Source organism: Danio aesculapii, chromosome 15, assembly GCF_903798145.1.
Source record: "Danio aesculapii chromosome 15, fDanAes4.1, whole genome shotgun sequence".
NCBI lineage: Eukaryota > Metazoa > Chordata > Actinopteri > Cypriniformes > Danionidae > Danio > Danio aesculapii.
In genome coordinates this window covers 14,627,518-14,653,577 of record NC_079449.1, presented here as the reverse complement: position 1 = coordinate 14,653,577, position 26,060 = coordinate 14,627,518, and the positions used below count along the sequence as shown (strand labels likewise).

Here is a 26,060-nt window from a genome sequence, read left to right as displayed (position 1 = left end):
CCACGCAAACGCAGGGAGAACATGCAAACTCCACACAGAAACGCCAACTGACCCAGCCGAGGCTCGAACCAGCAACCTTCTTGCTGTGAGGCGACAGCACTACCTACTGCAGCCTATAATATAATATAATATAATATAATATAATATAATATAATATAATATAATATAATATAATATAATATAATATAATATAATATAATATAATATAATATAATATAGTATAATATAATATAATATAATATAATTTCCAAAATGCCCCAAAAATCTCAAAATTGACATGTACATAAAAAACAACAGTGTTTTGCCTGAAGTGTCTTGCCTTAAATGTGCAAAACACAACAAAAGTGTTGGTTACAGTTGTTCAGCAACCGCGGTTAACATGGAAACACAAACGCCTGCACTGTTAAACCAATACTGTGGTTCAGCTGTGCTCAAGGAGACAGACTGTGAACAAGGTCTTGCTGGGAATTGAAGAAGTGTGAGAAGTAAGAGCTGCGTTTGTGTGGGTGTGTTGTGTGTACACAGCCTTTTGACCACTGCGGCTGTGCTCTTTAAAAGGGTCAGGTCTGCATGAGTCTCACACAGAGAACGCCGTCAGAGTAAAGCCGAGGGGATTTTCTAAACGCCTGAGGGAGCAGGAGGACACTCTCATGCTCTGGGTGGAAACTGTCATCTGTCTGTTTCAAACTGGAATTAAACAGATTGTTTTAACACAGCTTTAAAGCTGTTTATGAGATGTTCTGTCAAGGTCAAAAGTTATGGCTCACGTTCGTTTCAGTGACAGCTGCTTGGTTAGCATATACTGGCCACAAAGTCTACTGGCCATGTGAGCCATCTTTTAAGATCAAAATTAAAATGATCAGAATTATTTTAAATGTACAATTCAAGCTAATAACAAATCATTAACAAACTTTTAATGTTTAGCTTAATAAACTACTAATTAGCTAATTATTAATAGTTAATAAGGTAGTAAAGATGTAAGGATGTAAAGTAAGATCATACTATATAAATACTAATAAACAGTTTATATCTTAATAATACGCAGGTATTAAGCCAGCATTAAATGGTGTTAATTAAACCGTGTAAGCTAAAATGTCAATTATAATTTTTATTTATTTAAAAAAAACAGCTCTCCTAAGTTTTTACTTCAAACATTTTCATTTAAAAAAGTTAACATCATCTATTTACATGGCTTTCTGAATGGCAGGCACTGAAGAAAAATTCTTGTAGTTTAATTACACATATGGGGCTATTTCATCCAATTTTACACCCATGCTTATACAGTAAATAAAAAATACATAGTGTAAAGATGAAGAGTGCAGTTTCTGCATCACTAGAATCAACAAATAGAACCGTAAAAATAATAATTATTTACGCAGGTTTTCCCAAACTACCAATCAAACAAATACTGTAGCTCTGCCCCAAAACCCTCTCACAGTATATTTTCTGGACATAATTACAGTTTTAAAAGAGAACATTTAAATCCTAAAATCTCTGCAATTTAATCTAGATTAGGAAAACATATTTCAACGTCAAATATATATAAAACATAAAACAAAGTATAGAAGAATGCAGTTTCTGCACCACTAGAACCACCAAACCAAACTGCGAAAATAATGACATGTTTTCACACGTTTTCCCAAACACCCTAATCAAACAACTAGAAAAGTCAGGAAAAGTCTAGTGGCTGTGACTGACCTTTTTACAGTGTCTGCTATAATGTTAATGTTGTATTCGTGTGTTTACATAGATGAATATGGCCACTGTGTAAATGTGCAGTATAGCTATGATCTTATTGCCACATTATATTGTTATGATAACATGATATATGCCTTCAGTGATTTCTTAGAAGATGAAGATAAATACCAAAAAATAACGCAACTGGAATAACTACAGCAGTCCCGATCATCTGATCTCATATGAAGCAAGAGATTACGATGACATATGATGACGTGTGCAGATGCTGTAGTGCTGTCCCAATTCTTAGGGGTAATTTTTAAAGCCCTTCCCCCTAACCCTTGGTTTTAAGGGCCAAGGGGACGAGGTAGGGGTAAAAAAAATTGAATTGGGATTGGGCCGAAATTATTTGCATGCTAAACTAAGATGAGAAAATTTTTTAACACCAAAATACATTCATAAAATCACCTTTACTTCTCAACACATACCTCTCTTTCCTTTGCACATGCACACACACACAAGCCGCGTGCACCTGATAATGGTGTTTTCTTGTTTAATGTTTTATTTTCTTTTTTCCTTTGGTTTATTCACTTTATTTATCAGGGGTCGCCACAGCAGAATGAACCACCAACTTATCCAGCATATGTTTTACACAGCGGATGCCCTTCCAGTTGCAACACAGTACTGGGAAACACCCATACACACTCACATTTGCGCACATACACTATGGCCTATTTAGTTTATTCAATTGCCCTATAGCGCATGTCTTTGGACTGTGGGGGAAATCGGAGTGCCCGTAGGAAACCCACCCCAACATGGGGAGAACATGCAAATATGCCAACTGGCTCAGCTGGGGCTCGAACCAGTGATCGTCTTGCTGTGAGGCAACAGTGCTATCACCCGCAACCACCAAACAGAATTGTGAAAATAATGACTGTTTTCACACAGGTTTTCCCAAACAACCCAATCAAACAACTAGCCCCGCCTCAAAACTCACCCCATTGGTTAAACTAACAGACTCCAAAGGCATCTCAAAAAGAGCAAATTTGTGAACTCTGTTTACACTTTTAAGAGAACATTTAATTATTTGCATACTAAACTAAGATAGGGAGACGTATTTTAACAACAAATAAATATATATAAAATCACCTTTACTTCTCAACACATACCTCTCTTTTCTTTGCGCACACACACACGCAGCGTGCACCTGATAATGGTGTTTTCTTGTCACCTGTGTTTTCTATTTTTTTTGTTGTTTCTGTGTGATTGAACAGCCCTGTGTTGCTCATGACGCACATGGAGCGACAGGCGCAGGCAGGGCTGGGATCTGCAGGAGGGGGGGTGGTTGAGGGTGCTTTCACACAGCGTGTCAGGGGACATCAGTAGCCCCAGTGCAGCCCACGTCCATGCTGAATAATTCAGCCCGCCTCCATTCCCTTCCACCTGAGGAGGCCTGTCTCCTAGCGTCACCAGCGGGGCCACTCAAGCGCTCCCGAAAGGTCAGACTCTACCCCATCTGAGAGCGGGGCCTCGGGGGCTAATGCACTCCCTGTTTACCATCCAGCTAATGCTCCCTCCACTAATCTGACAAGCACAGGAGTCTCACCTTCAGGGCTCCTTCAGATGAAGCCGTATCTGCGAGGGCTTTCAAAAACCAGTGGGCTTAAGTGCCTTCTCTGGTCCGAACTTGGGCTCCGATCAATTGATCTCCATTCCAGAGTAAATGGAATAGAATGGAGCGTAAAGGGTGTGTGTGTGTGTTTTTTTTTAGTTAGTTAGTTTTAAAGCGGCCCATTTCTACTGAGAGATGCAGCAGGATATTAGAGCAAACATGCATGATACAAATGGGTGCATTTATCAGCTGCTGACTCGTATTGACTGAAATTAAAGAGCGCAAGGGGACGGCTGAACCGAATAAAACAACAACGGAGTAACGACGGCATGAGATAATGGATTGGTACTTGGGGTTTAACTGAGGTGGACAGATTAAGGAGTTTAATGAATGAGATCCTACGGAGAAGTAAATGTACAAATATTGATATGCTGTTGAAAACATGAATAAGTATACTCGTGCTTGAGGTTATATTTCATTTTCTGTTTTATTGACTGAAAAAAAAGCAGGCAAGTAAACTCTGTGAGCAAGAAAGCCTAGCTGACAATCTCTTTCAAATGGGTGATTTCTCATTGGGGAATGTGGAATTTCTGTGATTGTGAGACTCTGACGTTTCACCCTTCATTCTGCTCTCTTTGTGATTGCAGACGCTCCCATGATAACGGCCCGAAGAGGTTCTGTAAAAACTACAATCGATGCTCTCAAAGCGGGCGTGATTACACGGATTTTCCCCAACGTGGTGACAACCGGCGTACACATTTCTAGATTAGTGATCTGCGTTCTGCCTTGATGATCCTCCGTGGAGGGAAGATCTAAGTGTTGAGCTCAACAACAAGTCTTTAGTGTTGTTTTTGGGCTTTGACAGGAGTGGGGTTAATGTCTTCTGGCAGGGAACTACATGTAAGGGTTACCTATGTTTGTATCTCTTATGTGTTAGCGTAGGTTTTCTCTTACTTCTTGAATTTGGATTTTTTTTAATTGCCCATAGCCCTGACACGATGTCTATTTTTTGTTGAATGATATATCGCTTCAAAATGTACCGCAATAAAGATATTATTGTAATTTCAAGACATTTTTCGCCACTCATTGCATTATGCCAGAATATCATCACAATGCAAGCACACTCTTTCAAAGAACACATTATATTTTTATTCTTAAGATTATTTAATTTAATTATAGTCATTTAAACTATTTAATAATTAGCCATTGGAATCAGAATGTGACAACACATATCCTAAGTAAATAATATATGATATAAAAAATATAATAAATGTTAACAAAAAAAGTACAAGGTAAAAAGTAACAGAGGCTGCAATATCTGCTACCAGATCTGTTTTCAGTTGTCAAACACCCACATGAAAACATACTATAGTAATTTATAGTAAATAATAAAGTGCTTTTTAACCATACTGACACTGAAACCTCTATAGAGATAAAGAGGTTGCACAATCAACTAAAATGTTGCTAGAATTTTTTATGTATGGGTGATATAAACTGACCAGTCACTTTACTAAGTACACCTTACTACTACCAGGTTAGACCCCTTTTTTGCCCTCAGAACTTCCTTAATCCTCCGTGGCATAGATTCAACAAGGTACTGGAAATATTCTTCAGAAATTTTGGTCCATATTGACATGATAGCATCACACACTTGCTGCAGATTTGTCGGCTGCACATCCATGATGTGAATCTCCCGTTGCACCACATTTCAAAGGTGCTCTATTGGATTGAGTTCTGGGGACTGTGAAGGCTATTTGAGTACAGTGAACTCATTACTCATTTGGCGCCTTGCAGCCAAAATCTGTGTTCGAAGTAAATGCCGCCGAACTCGAATGTCCATATCCAGGGATCGCTGTCTGGCCTTACACCAACAGACCACAAACAGTAAAAAAGCAATCGCTTCAGTGTTCTCCATCTTCCAGCTCTCGTAGTGATGCCAGGTTGTGTTTGTGGTTATAATTTGAGTTTTTTGTTCCCGCTGAAGTGGGCGGGTTGTGTGACTTTTGATTCGGGGGACGTTCTGGGGGCAGTATTTGCGTGATGCGCTGCGAGCAACTAGCCCGACAGTGGAAACGCGACATGATTTCGGCCTCATTTCTCAACCTCCCGGGCTATTGGCCCGGCCTGGCCCGATTAAAGCCCTGGCTCGCACTGGCCCGATAGTGGAAATGCGGCTATTGTCTTGTTCAAGAAACCAGCCTGAGAGGATTCGCGCTTTATGACATGGCACTTTATTGTGCTGGATGTAGTCATCAGAGGATGGGTACACTGTGGTCATAAAGGCATGGACATGGTCAGCAACAATACTCAGGTAGGCTGTGGTGTGGACTCGACGCTCAATTGGTACTAATGGGTCCAAAGTGTGCCAAGAAGTTATCCCCCACACTATTAGACCACCACCACCAGCCTGAACAGTCGGACGGATCCATGCTTTCATGTTGTAGATGCCAAATTCTGATCCTACCATCTGAATGTCACAGCAGAAATCGAGACTCATCAGACCAAGCAACCTTGTCCAATCTTCTATTGTCCAATTTTGATATTTTATAATTATTGATAATTTTTGATATTTTACTGTACATCCCACAATGTGATTTATATCTCAAAAATGGAAGTGTAATCTCACACATAAACATTTATATTTCTGAAATGAGACTTTATATATATATATATATATATATATATATATATATATATATATATCCAATGCAGCTTTATGTCTTACAATGTCAATTTATGTTTCTCAAATCAAATTTTATATCTCGCAATGTGACTTTACATCTCTAAAATAGGACTTCAATTCTCACAAATGAGAATTTACATCACATCTCATGAATAGATTTGGCATTATACAATGTTTTATTTGTATATACTCTATATATCTCACAATATGATGGCATATTTTACAGATTATATTTTTATATCCCACAAAGAGACTTTGATATATCACAAATTTAACAGCTTTAATATCTCACATTATGACTTTAAAAGTGTGTTTTTCCTCAAATAGGCTGTACATGTCAGAAAGCGGCATTATATCTCACATTATGACTATACATCGCCATGTTTCATTTCTCTCACAGGGGACTTTCTGATATCTGACATTATGCCTATATCTCACATTGTGACTAAATATCACAAATGAGACTTGATATCTCACCTTTGCACTCTAGATTTCCCATTATAACTTTAAATCTCATGATGTGACTTTATTTCTTATTTTAAGCTATCACCTTTTTTATTTAAAGCCAGGCTTTATTGAAAACTCTGAAAAAATAACAGATAATGGGTATAGGCTGAAAAGAATACTGTATGAAGGTATATTTGTGCGAAGAATTTCACAAATTTCACAAATATAAACTATGAAATCTGTTTTAAAAACAATTGTCATTGGAAACAAAGCAAATTACGTTAAATATTTAGGTAAATACAATGTTTTTACCAGACAAACAATGCCAAATTAAGTGATTATTCAAGCTCTTTTTTTCAGGCTGACCTAATAATGGCAATAAGCACCAAATGGACAAATGATGCAAACTTTGTGGTATGAAAAACAGGAATTGACATAATTATGCTGGTAATTTCATCACCCCACAGCAGAAGTAGTGGCAGAAGTAGACATATCTGATACTAAATTAGGCAGTTTTTACCATGGTACATTTGAGTGTGCTTTGATTAGACAGTCCTGTCCACCAACGCTAGCACAAGCTATTACAGAGACACTGACAATCCCAAACACTGACATTAAAACTGCGCCCCTTCAGCCCAAACAAAAGCCACTGGCCATGATTCAATGTGTCATCGGTGAAATATTCATCACGAAAGAAAAGTTCCTCTGAAGTTGCTTTTGATTAATCAGCTATGAAGACTATGAAGGACTTCTTTGCACACCAGACGCATTAAGGTGACCCTTTAAGAAATGTTTCAAGTTCAATACTAATTAAGCAATTTAGGCGTAATGCTGATCAGCAGAGAAAATTATTTCAACTAAAGCTAATTAAACATAATAAATCTTTCTAATCATTTATTTTTAAATATTTTTTTTCACCCTCACTTTATTAGTAAGTTATCAGACAGAAAATTATTAGAAATTTTAATAAATTATTAAAATTATTATAATTATTATAAATTATAAAGCACAAATAAATAAATCTATTTATTTATTTATTTTTAAATTGTTTTCCACCCTCAATTTTATTTAGTACAATACAACAAAACTATTTATTTATTTGTTCATTAACTCATTAATTAATCCATGAATTAATGTATTTGTTTATTCATTACTTCATTAACTCATTCATTTATTTATTCATTAATTCATTTATTCATTCATTTATTTATTTATTTATTTATTTATTAATTAATTAATCATTCATTCATTTATTTATTTATTCATTAATTCATTTATTCATTCATTTATTTATTTATTTATTTATTCATTAATTCATTCATTTATTTATTCATTAATTAATCAATCAATCAATCAATCAATTTATTTATTTTTGAATACCCCCCCCCCCCCCTCCTCCTCCCTCACTTTATTAGTAAGTTATCAGGCAGAAAATAATTTTGACTAAAACAAAAAAAATACAACAAATTCATTCATTCATTCATTCATTCATTCATTCATATTTAAATATCCCCCTCCCTATCACTTTATTGACTATTAATAAGTTATCAGGCAGAAATAGTTTTGACTAAAGCAAAAAATAAATAATAAAAGAAAAATTTGTAATAATCATACAGAAAATAACTTGGATTATAGCCAAAACAATATATATATATACAGATAGAATATTTGTTTTTAAATTAACGCCCCTCCCCCCTCACTTTAAATATAAATTATCAGAAAATAATTTTGACTAAAGCAAAAAAAAAACAATAAAATAAAATATTCAAAACATAAAATTTATATAAAATTATAATATTTTTCTCTCACTTTATTGGTAAGTTTTTTTCCACCTTTTTAATTCAAAGCCACACTTCATTAGCAAACTGTAAAAAAACAAACAAACAAAAAAAAAACAGCAAATGGGTATAGACTGAATAGAATAGTGTATAGTGTGTTATATGTGCATATACAAATGTAAAATAGCAGAAAAATGCAATAAAATAAAATATTAAAAAAATACAATTAATAAAAAATTTATTATATTTTGCAATTACTTTATTAGTAAGTTAAAAAAATTCAAGATAAAATATTCAAGAATTAACATCTACTTTTTATATGCACGTGTGTGTTTATTTACCTTGGACAGCAAAAAGGAGTTGTTTGGGGTCAACAATAGTGGTTTTCTTTTCTGGAGACTTTTTTCCAGTTCGACGGTGAGTCCTCCGTTTCTTACTCTCTCCCCATAGGTTGGAACCGCCGTGCATGCTGGGAATATTCAGGATGGCGATGCCCTCCAACGAGATGTTGCTGAGATTCAGGGTGATACCATCACACTATGAACATATGGACACATGAAAAAAAAAGGTGTGTTTATGTACATACATCCTGTAAAAACTTTTTATGTAGATACATCAATGACTCAAAGAATACATTAAAACTGCCATATTTAACAATAAAAAATAATGTTTTTATAAGAGAGTCTGTGTCAAATGTGATGGTATTTTATGTAAATACAACACATGCCCGAAAGCAATAGTTTTTGCATTAAAACAATAGACTACAGTTTTTTTCCAGTGTTTCTGCAGGGGGTGGCTGAGTGTTAGAAAGGCGATAAGGCATGTGGTTTCTCACTTATTCTCATTACCTCCACCTCAAGATAATCATGCAGCTTCTTGCAAGTTGCTGAGAAGGTTTCTGAGGTCCCAAACTCGAAGTACCAAAGCTTATTCTTTGTCCTGAAAATGAAAACATTTGTCAGTTTATGATGCATAATGAATTATTTAGAGGTCATATGATCATTAAGAAAGTAGTTAAATGTCTGAGCTGGTAACCAGGGATGTAAAATATATCCAAATAAGGATAGTTGTCAGCAGGGTATGAATTATACATGGGCGATTCGGTTATGTTCAGTAATATGCCTCAGTGAACCAAATTTATATATTTAATTCAATTACATCTAATTTATTAATTAAACTTGTTATTATGTTTTCAGTGTTTTGAGGGATATCGAGTGGTTCTCAATGACATGTGAAATTAACGGAGACCAGTTTGCTTTCCTTCACCTATTAATGGTCGACGATGAAAGAATTGCACATATTTTTTTATTTTACTGTTTAACTTCCATGTGCGAGCCAGTGCATAAAAAAATACAAACTATGCATCTGGTTTTACAAACAACCTTTTTAAAGAAATATGTTTTGTGAATACCTGCACAGTCTGTTGGTGCTCTAGATTTGGCGGTTTCAAAAAGATGAATTAATATTTTTGGTGCAAACATGCATTCACAATGGTATGAACCATTATAGGGGTAGTGAAATGTTTACTGAAATTATCTATTATTTTAATTATTAATATTATTTAAGATACAGATCAGAGCAAACTATTTCTTAACTATTAAAGGGCAGACCCCCCTATATAGACATATATAGATGAATTGGGTAAGCTAAATTGGCCGTAGTGTATGTGTGTATGAGTTTCCCATGGTTGACAGGTCGAAGGGGATCCGCTGCGGTTATATGTTATAAAACATATGCTGGAGAAGTTGGCGTTTCATTCCGCTGTGGCGACCCCAGATTAATAAAGGGACTAGGCCAAAAAGAAAATGAATGAATGAATGAATAATAAAATATTTATTTATTTTCAAATTGACCCCCACTTACTTTCTTTTTAAACCATCCAACAAAAAAAAAATATGAAAAATGTTTAGATTACATTACCTTTATTCTTTTGAAGAAAAATAATGTAAAAACAATGCAAAATGCAACAAATCTCAGAATTAATAATTCTATACAACTATGAGGCCTTTTTTATGTAATACTGTCAAAACTCCGCCTCCACAGAAAAAGGTGCAAGACATGCGATAAAAGTAGGGATGAAAGGATTCACCTGACTCAAGATTCGACACCATTCACCATACACGATTTAGTCAAGATTAAAAAAAAATTCTTTGAGACAAATTTAAGGTGAACAAGAGTTATCTAATTTTTTCTCAAATGCTGCACAATATTTTTTTATACAATAAAATCTTTTCTGCAATAACTAAATTGGAACTTTTAAACTAAATCCAAATAGAAACGTGCAAACAAACTAATAAAGACTCTTTAATATAAACAAACTAAAACTTTAACTGTGCAGCTACATTACAAATTTAAAATGAACAATACAAAGAAAAAAACACTACGAAAACACTACGAAAATAAACCGTGTGATCTCAGTACTGTTAGCACTCGTCAGAGCAGGTGGAGCTGCCTCTGTCTGCGTGATTTGGCCTATTAAAAGCTTTTTGTGTATAGACGTCTGGGACAGTAGTTTTTCACAGTGCTGCATCATATTCGTTGTTCTGTTAGTGTAAGTAAACATCTTTTTGCAGTATTTGCACATAGTTTGTGTTTTGTCTGGCACACCTCACTGCTGTCATTTTACTCCGCCGCCCTACCTCCTGCTCGCTGCTGATGTGCAGGTAAAGCGAGTTTGCATCTGTAAACACAGTGCCCCCTTTGTTCAAAACATGTATCGCGATTCATTCAACATTTTTGCGGGTTTAAATCATGACATATTCGAATCAATTTTCATGATGAATCATTTCATCCCTAAATAAAAGGCATCTTTTTCATCCTAAAAGGAGATTTTGTCCTAACCATCTGTGACAGTGACGGGCAAAATTTCCATTGTAGAAACAGTTTCTATTTCCGCAACACCAAGGCAAAACACCACCATAAACTGCTATGACAATGATCTCCTCAGGTACAGATTTTGTGCTTTATTCAGTGTTAAATGCTGACAATTCTTCAATATATGGTCTTTTGTGTTCAACAAAAGCAAGAAATTCAAACAGGTCGGAGAGCAATACAAAATAAGCAAAAAAGCTGCTTCATGATCCCTTTTAGTGTTTTAGAATAATGCATAACCTCCACCCATGATCAATGTCTGGACTGCATCTTGGCATGAAAGTGATATGCAGGACTACTCAAAAACTGAGGCACATGGCGCAGACCCCTACCACTACAGAGCCCAGCGAGGGTTCAGAGAGGGTAATCTAGCTAGCCCTTCAATTAAGAACAGACCCCCGTCCCACACCCCACACACGGGCTCTCTGGGACCAGGATCATGAGCAGTGACCTCAGCCCAACAAACCACCATCTGTTTTCATTACTGTAGACACACACACACACACACACACACACACACACACACACACACACACACACACACACACACACACACACCTGAACCTGCTGCAGCAGAACCAAACACAGAGAGACAGACGGATTTATACACTATCTGAAGCATAAGATTTCAGCTTTACAGAGTAATTAAAGATGTGAACGCTTTACGGTATTAATTAGCAACATATGATAGAATTAGGGTTAGGATTAGAGTTTGGTTTAGGGTTAATTGCATGCAATTATGAAAAATGTACTGCTGTTACTAAACTAAGTGCAATGTGTATTGTGTAATTAATCATGTAATATGACACTAAAATAAAGCATTACTTTTTATTTAAACCAACATATGAATTATAAAAAGTAAATAAATAAATAATACAATTAATGAATAGAAAAGTAAATAAACTAATAAAAATTAAATAGAAAAAACAAAACAAAAAAATACAAAATTTAGACAAATACACTCACCGGTCACTTTATTAGGTACACCTTACTAGTACCAGGCTGGACCCCCTTTTGCCTTCAGAACTGCCTTAAACCTTTGTGGCATAGATTCAACAAGGTACTGAAAATATTCCTCAAAGATTTTGGTCCATATTGACATGAAAGCATCACACAGTTGCTGCAGATTTGTCACATCCATGATGTGAATCTCCCGATTCACCACATCCCAAAGGTGCTCTATTGGATTGAGATCTGGTGACTGTGGAGGCCATTTGAGTACAGTGAGCTCATTGTCAAGAAACCAGCCTGAGACGATTTACACTTTATGACATGGCGTGTTATCCTGCTGGAGGTAGCCATCAGAAATGGGTACACTGTGGTCATAAAGAGATGGACATGGTCAGAAACAGTACTCAGGTAGGCTGTGGCATTTGTGCCCACAGAACTGCCGCTCACTGGATATTTTCTCTTTTTCGGACCATTCCCTGTAAACCCTAGAGATGGTTGTGCGTGAAAATCCAAGTAGATCAGCAGTTTCTGAAATACTCAGACCAGCCCGTCTGGCACCAACAACCATGCTATGTTCAAAATCACTTAAATCCCCTTTCTTCCTCATTCTGATGCTCGGTTTGAACTGGAGCAGATCGTCCATGTCTACATGCCTAAATGTCTACATGCCATGACCATGTCTACATGCCTAAATGTATTGAGTTGCTGCCATGCGATTGGCTGATTGGGAATTTGATGACAGTAAATAATATTTGACTAGATATTTTTTAAGACACTTCTATACAGATTAAAGTGACATTTAAAGGCTTAACTAGGTCAATTAGGTTGACTAGGCAGGATAGGGTAATTAGGCAAGTTATTGTATAACGATGGTTTGTTCTGTAGACTATTGGAAATTTTTTTATATATATATTCATTCATTTTCGGCTTAGTCCCTTTATTAATCAGGGGTCGTCACAGCGGAATGAACCACCAACCAATGTTTTACGCAGCGGATACCCTTCCAGCTTCATGATTTAGCCTACCCAATTCACCTGTACCACATGTCTTTGGACTGTGGGGGAAATCGGAGCACCCGGAGGAAACCCACGCGAACGCAGGGAGAACATGCAAACTCCACACAGAAACACCAACTGACCCAGCCGAGGCTCGAACCAGCGACCTTCTTACCTACTGCGCCACTGCATCACCCATATATATATATATAAATAACACAAGCTAACCAATATAATTAAATAGATATATAAATACAATTAAATGTAATTACACTAAAATTAAATACCTGAATAAATACAGAATAATATATGCAAATACTGACAAAGTATCGTGTGAATGTATTTTAAAAATTAGACTAAAACAAATATAAAATACATAAATTAAGAAGAATAAAACGCCTGAAAAACCAACTTAAATGAACTAATGAATAAATAAACAAATGTGTTAAAATTAAGCCAAACAAACTAAAATAAAATAAATACAGTTGAAGTCAGAATTATTAGAATTATCTGAATTATTATTTGTTTTATTTCAGCTTTTATGAAAGCAGTTAAAAAAAAAAACATTTTAAGGTCAAAATTATTAGCCCCTTTAAGCTATACATTTATTTCGATAGTCTACAGAACAAACCATCGTTATACAATAACTTGCCTAATTACCCTAACATGCCTAGTTAACCTAATTAATCTAGTTAAGCCTTTAAATGTCACTTTAAGCTGTATAGAAGTGTCTTGAAAAATATCTAGTCAAATATTATTTACTGTCATCATGGCAAAGATAAAATAAATCAGTTATTAGAAATGAGTTATTAAATCTATTATGTTTAAAAATGTGTTGGAAAAAAAAAAAGAAATATCCAGGGGTGCTAATAATTCTGACTTCAACTGTATATATTTTTTTGGCCACAGAAGTTGCCAAGAGCTTAAAACAATAACAAAAAAAGTAACTTGTTGTAAAAATCAAGCACACTAACGAGCATACAGAGAGCGTTTATTGGTAACAGTTTTTTTGTTTGAAAAAGCAAACAAGCACTGCTACAACAACAGAAAAACACAGAAAGGTGTTTAAAAGCATATATCCAACATCAATCAGTGCTTCTGTAATTAAAAGCGAGATGACAGTCATTTTTCACCTATAATTTCACACAGAATGGATTAAATTTATATTAATGGCAGCAGCACTTCTTAATGCCCATAACCTAAATCTGACCGAAATCCTCGCATCAGTGGCAAATCCACCAAAGATTATCAATCAGGAGGGAAAAATCCTTTGAAAACCCGCTGATGTGCAGAAACGGCGCAATAAAAAATGGCCCCCTCTATGCTGGATCTCGGCCCCAACAACCTGGATCTATTAGTATAAGCAGGACAACAATCGCTGAATTATTGATTTCCTCATTAGACTTTTTGTCAGGACCATTTAGCGATGTTAAAAATGAGCTTTCATTAGCCACTTGCAGGAGAAGCTCAGCGCCTTTGATTTATAATGTGCAACATGGTCAATATACAGCAGAACAGATGAGGAAAACACTGAGAAAACACGCTGAGATCGCCCTCCATATGTACTAACACACACCTCAAAGAGCACGTTACACACTCTCTCTCTCTCACACGCACAAGGGCATGTACACATAGACAAAAAGTGTACATACACACACATTTGAACACACACAAACTCACAGAAACACACGCAGTAGAGCAGAGACTAACACACACAAACACTTGCAAGCACACACATACAAACCTATGTACAATGAAGAAAGGAAGAAAGAAAGAAAGAAGGATAGATAGATAGAACGGGCGGACGGACGGACAGACGGACGGACGGATGGATGGATAGATAGATAGATAGAGTAGAAAGAAAGAAAAAGAAGGATGGATGGATGGATAGAGTAGAAAGAAGGATAGATGGATGGATGGATGGATGGATAGAAAAGGATGGATGGATGGATGGATAGAGTAGAAAGAAAGAAAGAAAAAGATGGATGGGTGGATGGATACTGTAGATGGATGGATGGATGGATGGATGGATGGATGGATAGATAGAGTAGAAAGAAAGAAAAAGATGGATGGGTGGATGGATACTGTGGACAGACAGACAGACAGACAGACAGACAGACAGACAGACAGACAGACAGACAGACAGACAGACAGACAGACAGATAGATAGATAGATAGATAGATAGATAGATAGATAGATAGATAGAGTAGAAAGAAAGAAAAGATGGATGGATGGATGGATGGATGGATGGATGGATAGACAGAAACACACACTTCTGATGACAGTTTTAGCACAGATTCAGGACATGGCGGATGTCTGGATTAACATATGGACCTTTATGTTCGTTATCAGTGGAGGAACTGCAGGACTGATAATTAACAGCTGCTAATTAAAAGCTGCATTTAAAGCCAGAGCAGAATGTCGAGAGTTGGTTAGAAGATAGCAGAAGTCATGTTTAACTGAAGGAGAAGGTTTATGGTCACAGGTGACTCTTTGTGTTCAGATATTTGACTGGATCAATTCCAATGATTTGTTTCAGAGTAAGAGAAGTTGGTTTTAAATCAATATAATTATTTTTTTTCACAAACTGATTTTTGAACTTTTCTGATGCATAATACAAACAGATGATTATTTTTTATATTTTAAATGAATGAATAACTGAGTAAATAATAGATCAATCAAATAGAAATCAACTTTAATGAATAAATTAAAATAGTTAGAAGGTTAGAAAGCAAAATACAGTAATGAGCAAACAAAAAAATCAAAAACAAAAAAGGAAACAAAATAAATAATAATTACATTGAGTAAAAATCATTAAAATAAAAAAAAACAGTTATTGGAAGGCTAGAAAACAAAATAAATAAATAAATTAGAATTACGTTAAATAAATAAAAATAATAAAAATAAATTGAAAAAATAAAAAAAGAAGGTTAGAAAACAAAATCCAGTAATGAACAAAAAAAAAAATCATAAACAAAAAATGATAAAATAAAATAAACAAATAAATAAAAATTGTAATAAAAAAATCATAAAATAAAAAAAGGAAAATAGTTAGATGGGCGGTGCGGTGGCGCAGTGGGTAGCACTGTTGCCTCACAGCAAGAAGGTCGCTGGTTCGACCCATGGCTGGGTCAGTTGGCATTTCTGTGTGGAGTTTCCTCTGGGTGTTCTGGTTTTCCCCACAAGCCCAAAGACATGCGGTATAGGTGAATTGGGTTAGCTAAATTGTCCATATTGTATGTGTGTGAATGAGTGTATGGGCATTTCCCAGTGATGGGTTGCAGCTGGAAGGGCATTCGCTGCGTAAAACATATGCTGGATAAGTTGGTGGTTCATTCTGCGACCCCAGATTAATAAAGGGACTAAGCCGAAAAGAAAATGAATGAATGAAAATAATTAGAAGGTTAGAAAACAAAATACAGAAACTAACAAACAAAAAAACAAACAAATAATAAAGATTAATTAAATTTAAAAAAATCATTAAAATAAATAAAATATATATATTTAAAAGGTTAGAAAACAAAATACAGTAACAAAAAAACAAAAACAAATCATAAACAAAAAATAATAAAATAAAATAACAAGCAAATAAATAAATAAATAAAAATGAAATTTAATAAAAAAATCATTAAAATAAAAAAAATAAAAACAGAAGGTTAGAAAACAAAGTACAGTAATGAACAAACAAAAATATCATAACAAAAATAATAATAATATAAAACAAAAAAAAAAAAATAAAAAATAAATAAATAAATAAATAAATAAATAAAAATGACATTAAATAAAAAAATCATTAACATAAATTTAAAATAAAATAAAACGAAAGGTTAGAAAAAAAATACAGTAATGAATAAACAAAAATAAATAAATAAATAAATAAATAAACAAATAAATATATAAATAAATATATAAATGAAAATTGCATTAAACAAAAAATCATTAAAATAAATCAAATAAATAAAAATAGATAGGTTAGAAAAAAATACAGTAACGAACAAACAAAAAAATCATAAAAATTAATAATAAAGTTAATAAATAAAATAAATAAATAAAAATGACATTAAAAAACTTAATTAAAAAATAAAATATAATAATTTAAAACGGTAATAAATTAAAAATATATCAGGCAAAGATGATAACAATGAAGAAACAATTAAACAAAGATGTTAACTGTTAAACAGTAGAAGTTTACCAGGACCTCAAGCATGCTACAGATCTCAATGTGTCTTTTCTTCCTAAGTTCCAGTACTGCAGAAATTCGAGCAAAAGATCAGAATAGATTGAGCCACGATGGCTCCTTAGTCGATTCCCTCCACTTAACCTAACAAGAGTGCTAAAGCGACAAATCAAGCCGATCCCTTTGCTCATTAGGTAATTAGGAGCATCTCATCTCTTCAATCGGATTCCCATCTGTTCCGTTCCCTTTCACCGACGCACACAAGCGGGGCTGATAGACGGGGTCACAGCTGCACCAAACACTGGAGAAAACAACCACTGGAGAAATTCAGGACTATTCTTACACTGAAACAGGTGGAAAACAGGTCTCAAGGTCTCTAAAGTGCTAGCAGTCAAAAGGTTGGGATCAGTGAGATTTAAAAAAAAATAAATAAAAAAATTGTAATAGAAACCCACTCTGCTCATTAAGGCTGCATTTATTTAATCAAAGTAAAAACGGTGAAATATTATTGCAACTTTAAATAGTTGTTTTTTTATTGACTGCATTTTTATTCCTGTCATTTAAGGCAAAATTTTCATACCATTTAAAATCGAAAATGTGTTTACTTGAAATCGTGAACACATAACATTGTTTAAGTGTGACAGTAAATACATTTGTTTGTTTTTTTTTATTTCTAATAAATGCTGCCATCTTAAACTTTCTCGTTATCAAAAGTACATAAAAAGCGAAATAATTCAAAAGCATGAAGCAGAAAAAAATATTTAAAACCATTCTAAATAATTAAGCACCTATAATAATTGTACAGATCATCATATTATAATGATTTCTGAAGGATTATGTGCACTGAAAAATTTTATTGATGGAAGTTCAGCTTTAAATCACAGGAATAAATTCATTTTTAAATTGTTAAAACAATATAATAAACCGTAACAATATTTCACAATTTTACAGTTTTTACTGTATTTTGGATCACTTAAATGCAGCCTCTGTGAGCAGAATAGGCTTCGTTTAAAAAGAATCTAACTGATCCCAAACTTCAGACCTGGCCGTGTAGTCTATTATGTGTGTTCGCTGAATATGAACTGGAGGCGAAGTGTCACACTGGTGTTTGTCGACCTGAGGCGACTTTCTGCTGCGTCTGAGGAAGGCAAACACGGTCTCGTCATTGATTTTTTCCTTTGACACCTAATCTAACCTGCAGTGATGTACGACCTCATTCTCACACTAATTTCTTCTTTATCTGAGGTGATAAATATCACATTGATATAACTACCTCTGTCAGGACGGCTCTGATGCACTGGTTTGTAGAACATGACACTACAAGAAGAGAGAGAAGAGCGAGAGAGAAAGAGGAAGAGATGCGTTTGCTGTTCAAGAAAAAAAAGTTTCTGAGTAAAATCACTTGACTTTTGTGTGATTCTGTGATGTTTCACAAACATATGGCATTATCACAGTTCAAAATTTAAAGAGATTTTGGCCGTGTCTATAGCATGCTAGTAGAACAAACAAAAAATAACGATTCAAATTAGAGAACATCATTGATAGAGGCACAATGAAAGACTACAAATAAAATGTTTTAGTATTACAGCGGAATGTCTATGAAGTGTACAGGCTCTTGTTTTGGAGAACATCTGTACTTATGGGTATTACACTATCCTTTCAAATCAATCTGCTGTAATTCACTCTTCTTCCAGACTCTTCTAGAGGTCAGTCAATGTTCTTTGTCATCACTGATTTCAATCAGGTTTAGGTTGTGACTCAGGGCTGGCCAATTCAATATTTTAATATTAAGCTCTGTTAAAGGGATAGTTCACCCCAAAAAAGATATTTGATACCAATTGACTTCCATAGTAGGAAAGAAATTACTATAGAGGTCAATGGGTACCATCAACCAGCATTCTTCAAAATATCTTCTGTGTTCAACAGAAGAAACCCAAATAGTTTTTTGTGAAGGGTGAGTAAATGGTGACAGATTTCTTTTTTTAGTGAACTATCCCTAAATTTAACCATTGTTCAGAGTGCCACAGGACAGCAAATCACCAGCAGCTAGAACAGTGGTGACCAGTGTAATGTGTCCCAACACACAGTACATCACAAACTTCGGCATAAAACCCAGTATGGCAGACGACTTATCCTGATCCTCATTGTAACTGTACAAACAATGCATGAAATGGATCCAAGATCATCAAGGCTGAACTAATGATGTTTAATAGAAAGTGGCCCTAGTCTGATAAATCTAGATTCCTAGTGAATTATGTCAATTTTTGAGTGCAGATATGGCAAATACTAATCGTGTGGCAGCAGTTTTATGCTGTGGTCAATGTTTTTTTCAGGATACATTACCTCCTGTTATCTCAACATTTCAATCCAACAGCTAAAACCATTGTTGTGGACCAAGAGCACCCATTTATGTCAACAGGACAGTGCACCATGCCAGACTGCCAAAATCATCAATGATGATTCAATGTCTGTTAATGCCTTGGTCTGCAAATTCACCTGACATGAACCCGATTGAAAATTTGTAATTCATTGCAGGTTCATGCTACATCACCACCACTCCGCAATGTATGGGAACTGGAGGTCCTGATAAATCAATGCCTCACTTTATTACTGCTGTTTTGTAGCTGAAAATACACTTTAAAAAAATATGTTAGGTAAGTAAAAATGTATTTATAACACCTTCACAGACAAGTCACAAAGTGCTTTAAAGTAAAACAAAGCATTTGTCAAAACAGATTAAAATCCAAGTACAAATAACATCAAATGTAAAACCAGCTCACTTTAAATATATTTTTAAAACGACAGAGCTCAGAGTTCTCAATGCTAGAGAGAGAGATTTCCAGAGCCTTGGGGCCACAGTACAGAATGCACGGTCACCTTTATTCTTAAGACATGTTAAATAGTTAAAAGGTCTTGGCCAGAAGGCCTCAGAGACCAGCCACAGGTGTGTGTGTATGTAAAAGATCTTAAATATAAAGGTTACATTTCTCAAAATAGTGAGTAGACCTGTTGCAACTTGAAGCGGTTAACTTAATTTTTTACAATTATTCACATAGTTCATTTACTTAATAATTTCAAGGCAATGGGTTTGCTCAATTTCTTTTAAGTGAAGTCAAGTTATCGCTTTAAAAGCAACAGGTTTACTCACATTTTTAATTAAATTCAACTTATCGCCTTTTACAGTGTCAACTGGTTATTATATATATTCCACACAATTCCTTCATGTTGTGCCAACACAAATTGATTAAAAGGCGCCCCTTTGACCCCCTTTTCAAGATTTAAGATAAGTCTTTTGTGTCTCCAGAATGTGTCTGTAAAGTTTCAGCTCAAAACACATATCAAATTGTTTATTATACCTTTCACAACATCGGATTTTTTGCTCTGAACACAATGTAGCTTTTTTTTTGGGCCTGTGCCTTTAATGCAAGTTCTCCCCATCCACTGTTCCCACGTGCCTGTCAGAGTGTGCCTCAATCTCCTACTCAGCTGCATCAGATAAACAGCACAGTGACAGACATGAAGGAAGCAGATCTCATGTAACATTTGTGGAAATACTACAATAAGAACTTTCCCACTGATTATTGATGTATTTGCTGAGGAGTTAACTCAAGCCTTTCAATGAGTCACACACAATATCATTACAAAGTTCATGCACACACACACACGCACGCACGCACGCACGCACGCACGCACGCAGACAGACACAGAGAGACAGACAGACAGACAGACAGACAGAGCGCATGTTTAAATTTGCACAGTTTTTGCACACAAATGTGACAGGATACATGTTAATATCCACTGCTGTATGTATATTGCAATGTTAATGCACAAAATAAACCCGATTTAATGTCCACAAACCAGGATTGAAGCATGTTCTTTAATAATTGTGCTGATATGCGGCTGTGGTAAGGAATTACAGCAATTTCACTGTCTTTAACTCACTTTATTACAAACACGCACTGTTTTAAAAAACATTTTAAACTTTTTTAGACACACTATACCTACACACAGTTCTGTCCAAACAGTTTACAAAAGAGGAATTTCATCACAGGTGCCCTTTAAGTTAACTTAGTTGTTTTTACAAATTTAAGTAGATTTACCATTAAAAATTAAGTTAAAAAAACGTAAGAATAGTGTTGTTTTAACTAGTTTTAAATAAATAGTTTGAACAAGCAGCAAAAGTCGTTTTTATTTTATGTAGTTGGGTGGTCATGATGTTATGGCTTATTAGTACACTGTAAAAAAAAAATCCAGTTTATACGGTTTACGAAAAAAAAAGTAAAATAACGGCTGTCAAATTACAGAAATTTACTGTAAAATAACAGAGGTTAAATTACAGAAATTTACCAGAAATTTAAATTTAAGGAAATTTCTGTAATTTAATCTCCATTATTTTACAGTAAATTTCTGTAATTTAACGGTCGTTATTTTATATTTGTTTTCAGCACCCCCAGCTGCCAGAAATAAACAGTAAAGTTACAGATTTTTTTTCAGTGTAGAAAACACACTACCATTGAAAAATGCTGTTTCTTATACTGTACTCTACTCACCAATAGCTGTTTATTGTTATTTACAGGTTTGAGTCTGTGATGCTGAGCACTATTTGAGTAGTGTGCAAAAAAGGAACTGAATAATTTCAGCTTGGATAAAATATTTACACAATTTTTACCAAAAAATTATTTAAATACAATTTTAGACAGAAATCGTGCTGTCATTCTACCATGCAGAACACAAATAAAGCATTGATAAAGTGTTTCCTGACAGAATGAAACCCTAAAACCTACAAAAGTCCAAGCTCAGTTCAGCATGTGTGTGTGTTTTGCAAAGAAAAGAGTGTTCAGCCAAGCCTGTCGTGAGAGTGTTTCTTTTTTTTTTTTGGAGTGAAGTAGCTTCTCCTGACTAAGGGTGATGGTTAACGGTTGGAGAGTGTGAAGGAGGAGAGGATCCCTGACAGCTGGCAGCCCTGCAGGAGTCACCGGCTCCATATGAGGCTCTGGGTACTGAAGAGGTTGCCGTGAAGCGGAGGAGAAATCAGCAGGGGAACCAGGTCTTTATAGTAGCACTGGGATTTATCTGACTCTGCAAACTGGCCGTAGACTACAGTGAGTGCACATCGCCACCTAAAACATGAGCTCCAACGACAGCTCTGATGCTCATGATACACGTGTAAAACACTCTCAGTCTCTTGTACAGTAAGGGGTTCCCTGTGGAATTCAGTTCCAGTAGGCATGGGGAATGTCTCACTGGCCCTGCAGATGGAGACCGGCATCTGCCAACTGAGTCTAAGAGATGCAACACAGGTAATCAGATGACAGCGAGTCCTGGCACGTCGACAGCATGAATGAACTCGAGAGTAAACCACAGAGGATCTGGCGGACGGCCATAAATCTCAAATCAAACGCAATGGGGTCTTCCAATGAAGCCACTAATGAAAAGCATGTTGTCATGATGTCTGTCTTTTACTTACTGATTGATCTTAGAAATGCTCAGAATTTGTGTGGTTTTTATCCCCATGAAGTGATCTTATAGTTTTAAAATTGTATGGAATTGTATTTAGTAAGAATCATTTATGTTATATTTAGTAAGAAAATTATATATATCATATATTTATATTATATTTAGTAGTATTTAGTAAGAATATTTATTTTATTTAACAAATAGTTGTATATCTAATCAATGCTTTTGCTTTAAACTCAATTCTCAGCAAAAAAACTGCACCAGGTTTTCCTCCAAAAAATAAAGAAATAATTGAGCAACTCAACTATGTTTAATGTTGCAATTAATAAGAAAAGATTCCTAAGCACCAAATCAGCATATAAAACAGTTTTTATTTCATAACTGTACTGTATATTTTACTATTTTAGCTTATATACAGTATACATGTAAATACATATACAGTGCTCAGCATATATGAGTACACCCCTAAAAAATCTCTCATTTAAATTAATATTTTCTATGGGATGCTTTACAATAGTATATTTGTGCATATACATTAGATTAGCCAGTACTGAAGCCAAATCTGGAGCTAATCTAACAAAATAACTTACAATTATGGTTCAAAACTTAGTAGGCCAAATTTATGTCATGGAAAAATATTAAATACAAATTTCAAAAATAGAAAAAATCAAGAGAAACTAAAAAATAAATACTATTTTATTGAAATGTTGTAGTTTGTCATTTTTTCCCCAATATTTTGCTTGAATTTAAATGTTTTATCTTTCATTTCTAAAGATGCTTTGTGACTAAAATATTATTTTAATAAATATATCTGTTTATTAAATCTGTTTTGTTTAAATGCACCAACATATATTATCCATATTCACTAAGAAATAAATAAAAATGGAAATTTTCAAAATGGGGTTTACTCGTATATGCTGAGCACTGTATGATACATACATATATTATAGGTGGGCATAGATACATTTTTAAAATCTAGATTAATCTTGGAATTAATCTAGATTAATCAAGATTAAAATGGCTCATTTAAATTCTGCCGAAGGCATTCAGAATGTGTGTGCTACCCAAATAATAAGTCTTTGAGAATGGGTTTCTCAAGCCAGACTCTGTTGAAGACAGGTGGCACATTGAAGCAGGGGCTCATCTCCTGTTTCCATTATGCATCACAAACTGCTTGAGAAACTGTTCTACTATGATAATTGGTGATGAAAATAAATGATGTTCAATGAGATGTAGTTGTGTTTACTAACTCTTTATTCAGTTAAACATGTTTTTTTTCTTTCCATTTGGGGTCCGTTATTAAATTCCATAACACTCTCACCAGTCCTTACTCCTTATTTGCGTCTAATACCCCAGTTTGTCACGAGGGCATGAATGAAATGTTCATGAGTTAAAGTGAAACTGCCTGCTGATTTGATTCAGAAGGGCACTTTTTGTCAGTCATAGCTTGTGTAGAATAGACCCAGCTCCCAACCCAACTTTGAGAAAAGATTAACGGCTATATTTTTTTTATCGTGCAATAAAAGTCTCGCGTTAACGGCAATAACAGCCCACCACTAACACACACAGATATATTTATATATTTGTGTTTGAGTGTTTAATAAGGTACGGCATCACAGCCTGGTTCGGCAACTTGTCTGTGCAGCTGATATCTAAAGTAGTTTGTTTGATTTTAGTCACACTGCCTGGAAAATGATTGGTGTATCAGAGTTGATGTCACTGCAGGATATGTATGAACAGGACGCATGAATATGTGCTAAACTAATAGTTTGTGACGCATCACATGTTCTGCACAAGGAATACGAGTTGTTGCCTTAGGGGAAAAGGTTCAGAGTACCTTGCTGTAGATTAAACAGATATAAGAATTCTTTTTATCCTATGAGCATTAAGCTATTAAATAATATTGGTGGTTTAGACTGAGAGTATCTGTTTTTGCTTATTTACGTGTCTATATATGTAGAGAGGCATGTAACTTTTATTTAATACTTTTGTTTTTTGTATGTTGTATTGTTGTTTTTTTTTTTTTATGTTTGTGATGACTGCAGCTGAGGGCAAGAGCCCAAGACAAATTTCCCTAACTGGGACAATAAAGTTTTAAACAATAAAGTTCCAAACAGAGTAATTGGTTATCCACATGACTTTACACTACAGTATCCACATTCATTACTAATTTCTAATAATTTATTAGATTTTTAATCTTTACAGATTTAAACATTAAAGTTTCCACCTGATATTAATGTGTGCCTCTTGTCACCATTTGTGCTCAAAATTTGTTGATACTCATTCACATGACACATTCACATAAGTGAAGCTTAAATTGTTGCAATAAATGTGTTTTGGTACAAGTACGAATACCTTGTTTTGGTGCGCTTTCTGACAACACATCCCACAATGATCACGTTTAATTCAGAAGACAGAGTGTAGGTTTTTTTTATGCCTGTCTGAATGCATTTAACCACACATTACGGTACATTATTATGTCTACATTATGAAAGTAACGTCTACAATACAGTTTTTGTTGAAACGCTACACATCCGCACGAAACTTCCATGTATTTTAGAACAAAATAAGAAAGTATGAATATCTTGTTTTGGTGCGTTTTCCACAATAATCACTCCGAATGCAGAGAGTAGTACACTCAAAAATACATATTTTTGCTTAAAATGAGCCGAATTAACAATTCTTGAGTTTTTTTAAATTAAAAAAAAAATTTTTTTGAGAAAACTTAATTGTTTGATGTTCGATCCACTTTCATTTCTAAAAACATGTTGGGACAACATGAAGTAATTGTGGGAAACGCAGCATATTTTACAGTGTAGGTTTTTTATGGCTGTCTGAATGCATTTACATTATAGTACACTGTTATATCTACATTATGAAAGCAGTGTTTTGCGTTTTGTTGAAACTACACATTCGCATGAGAGAAACTTCAATTTTTGCAATCGATGTGTTTTGGTACAAAGCAACAAAGTATGAATACCTTATTTTGTGCAATTCAGAGGACAGAGAGTGTTTTCTATGGCTGTCTGAATGCATTCAACCACACATTACAATATTATTATACTGTCTACATTATGAAAGTAATGTGTACAATACACTGTTTGCATTGGTGAAACTCAAAAATCCATGTATTTTAGAACAAAGTACGAATACCTGGTTTTGATGCATTTTCTGACAACACATCCCATAATGATCCCCTTTAATTCAGAAGGCACAAAGTACACAAAGAAATACATATACATATATATATATATGTATGTATGTATATATATGTATGTATATGTATATGTATATGTATGTATATGTATATGTATATGTATATGTATATATATATATATATATATATATATATATACATATACATATATGTATATATATATATATACATATACATATATGTATATACATATA

General features: G+C 34.5%; 1 protein-coding gene across 1 annotated transcript in view; it reads right to left on the bottom strand.

The window, feature by feature from the left end:
- The window catches only part of dgkb (diacylglycerol kinase, beta), a 96,768-nt gene that overhangs the window by 14,986 nt on the left and 55,722 nt on the right, over positions 1 to 26,060 (bottom strand). The window contains exons 20-21 of the mRNA XM_056474422.1: positions 9,046 to 9,136; positions 8,539 to 8,734 (exon numbers count right to left, since the gene is read on the bottom strand). Of these exons, the coding sequence (XP_056330397.1) occupies positions 8,539 to 8,734; positions 9,046 to 9,136 (287 nt within the window). The remainder of the gene's footprint in view (positions 1 to 8,538; positions 8,735 to 9,045; positions 9,137 to 26,060) is intronic.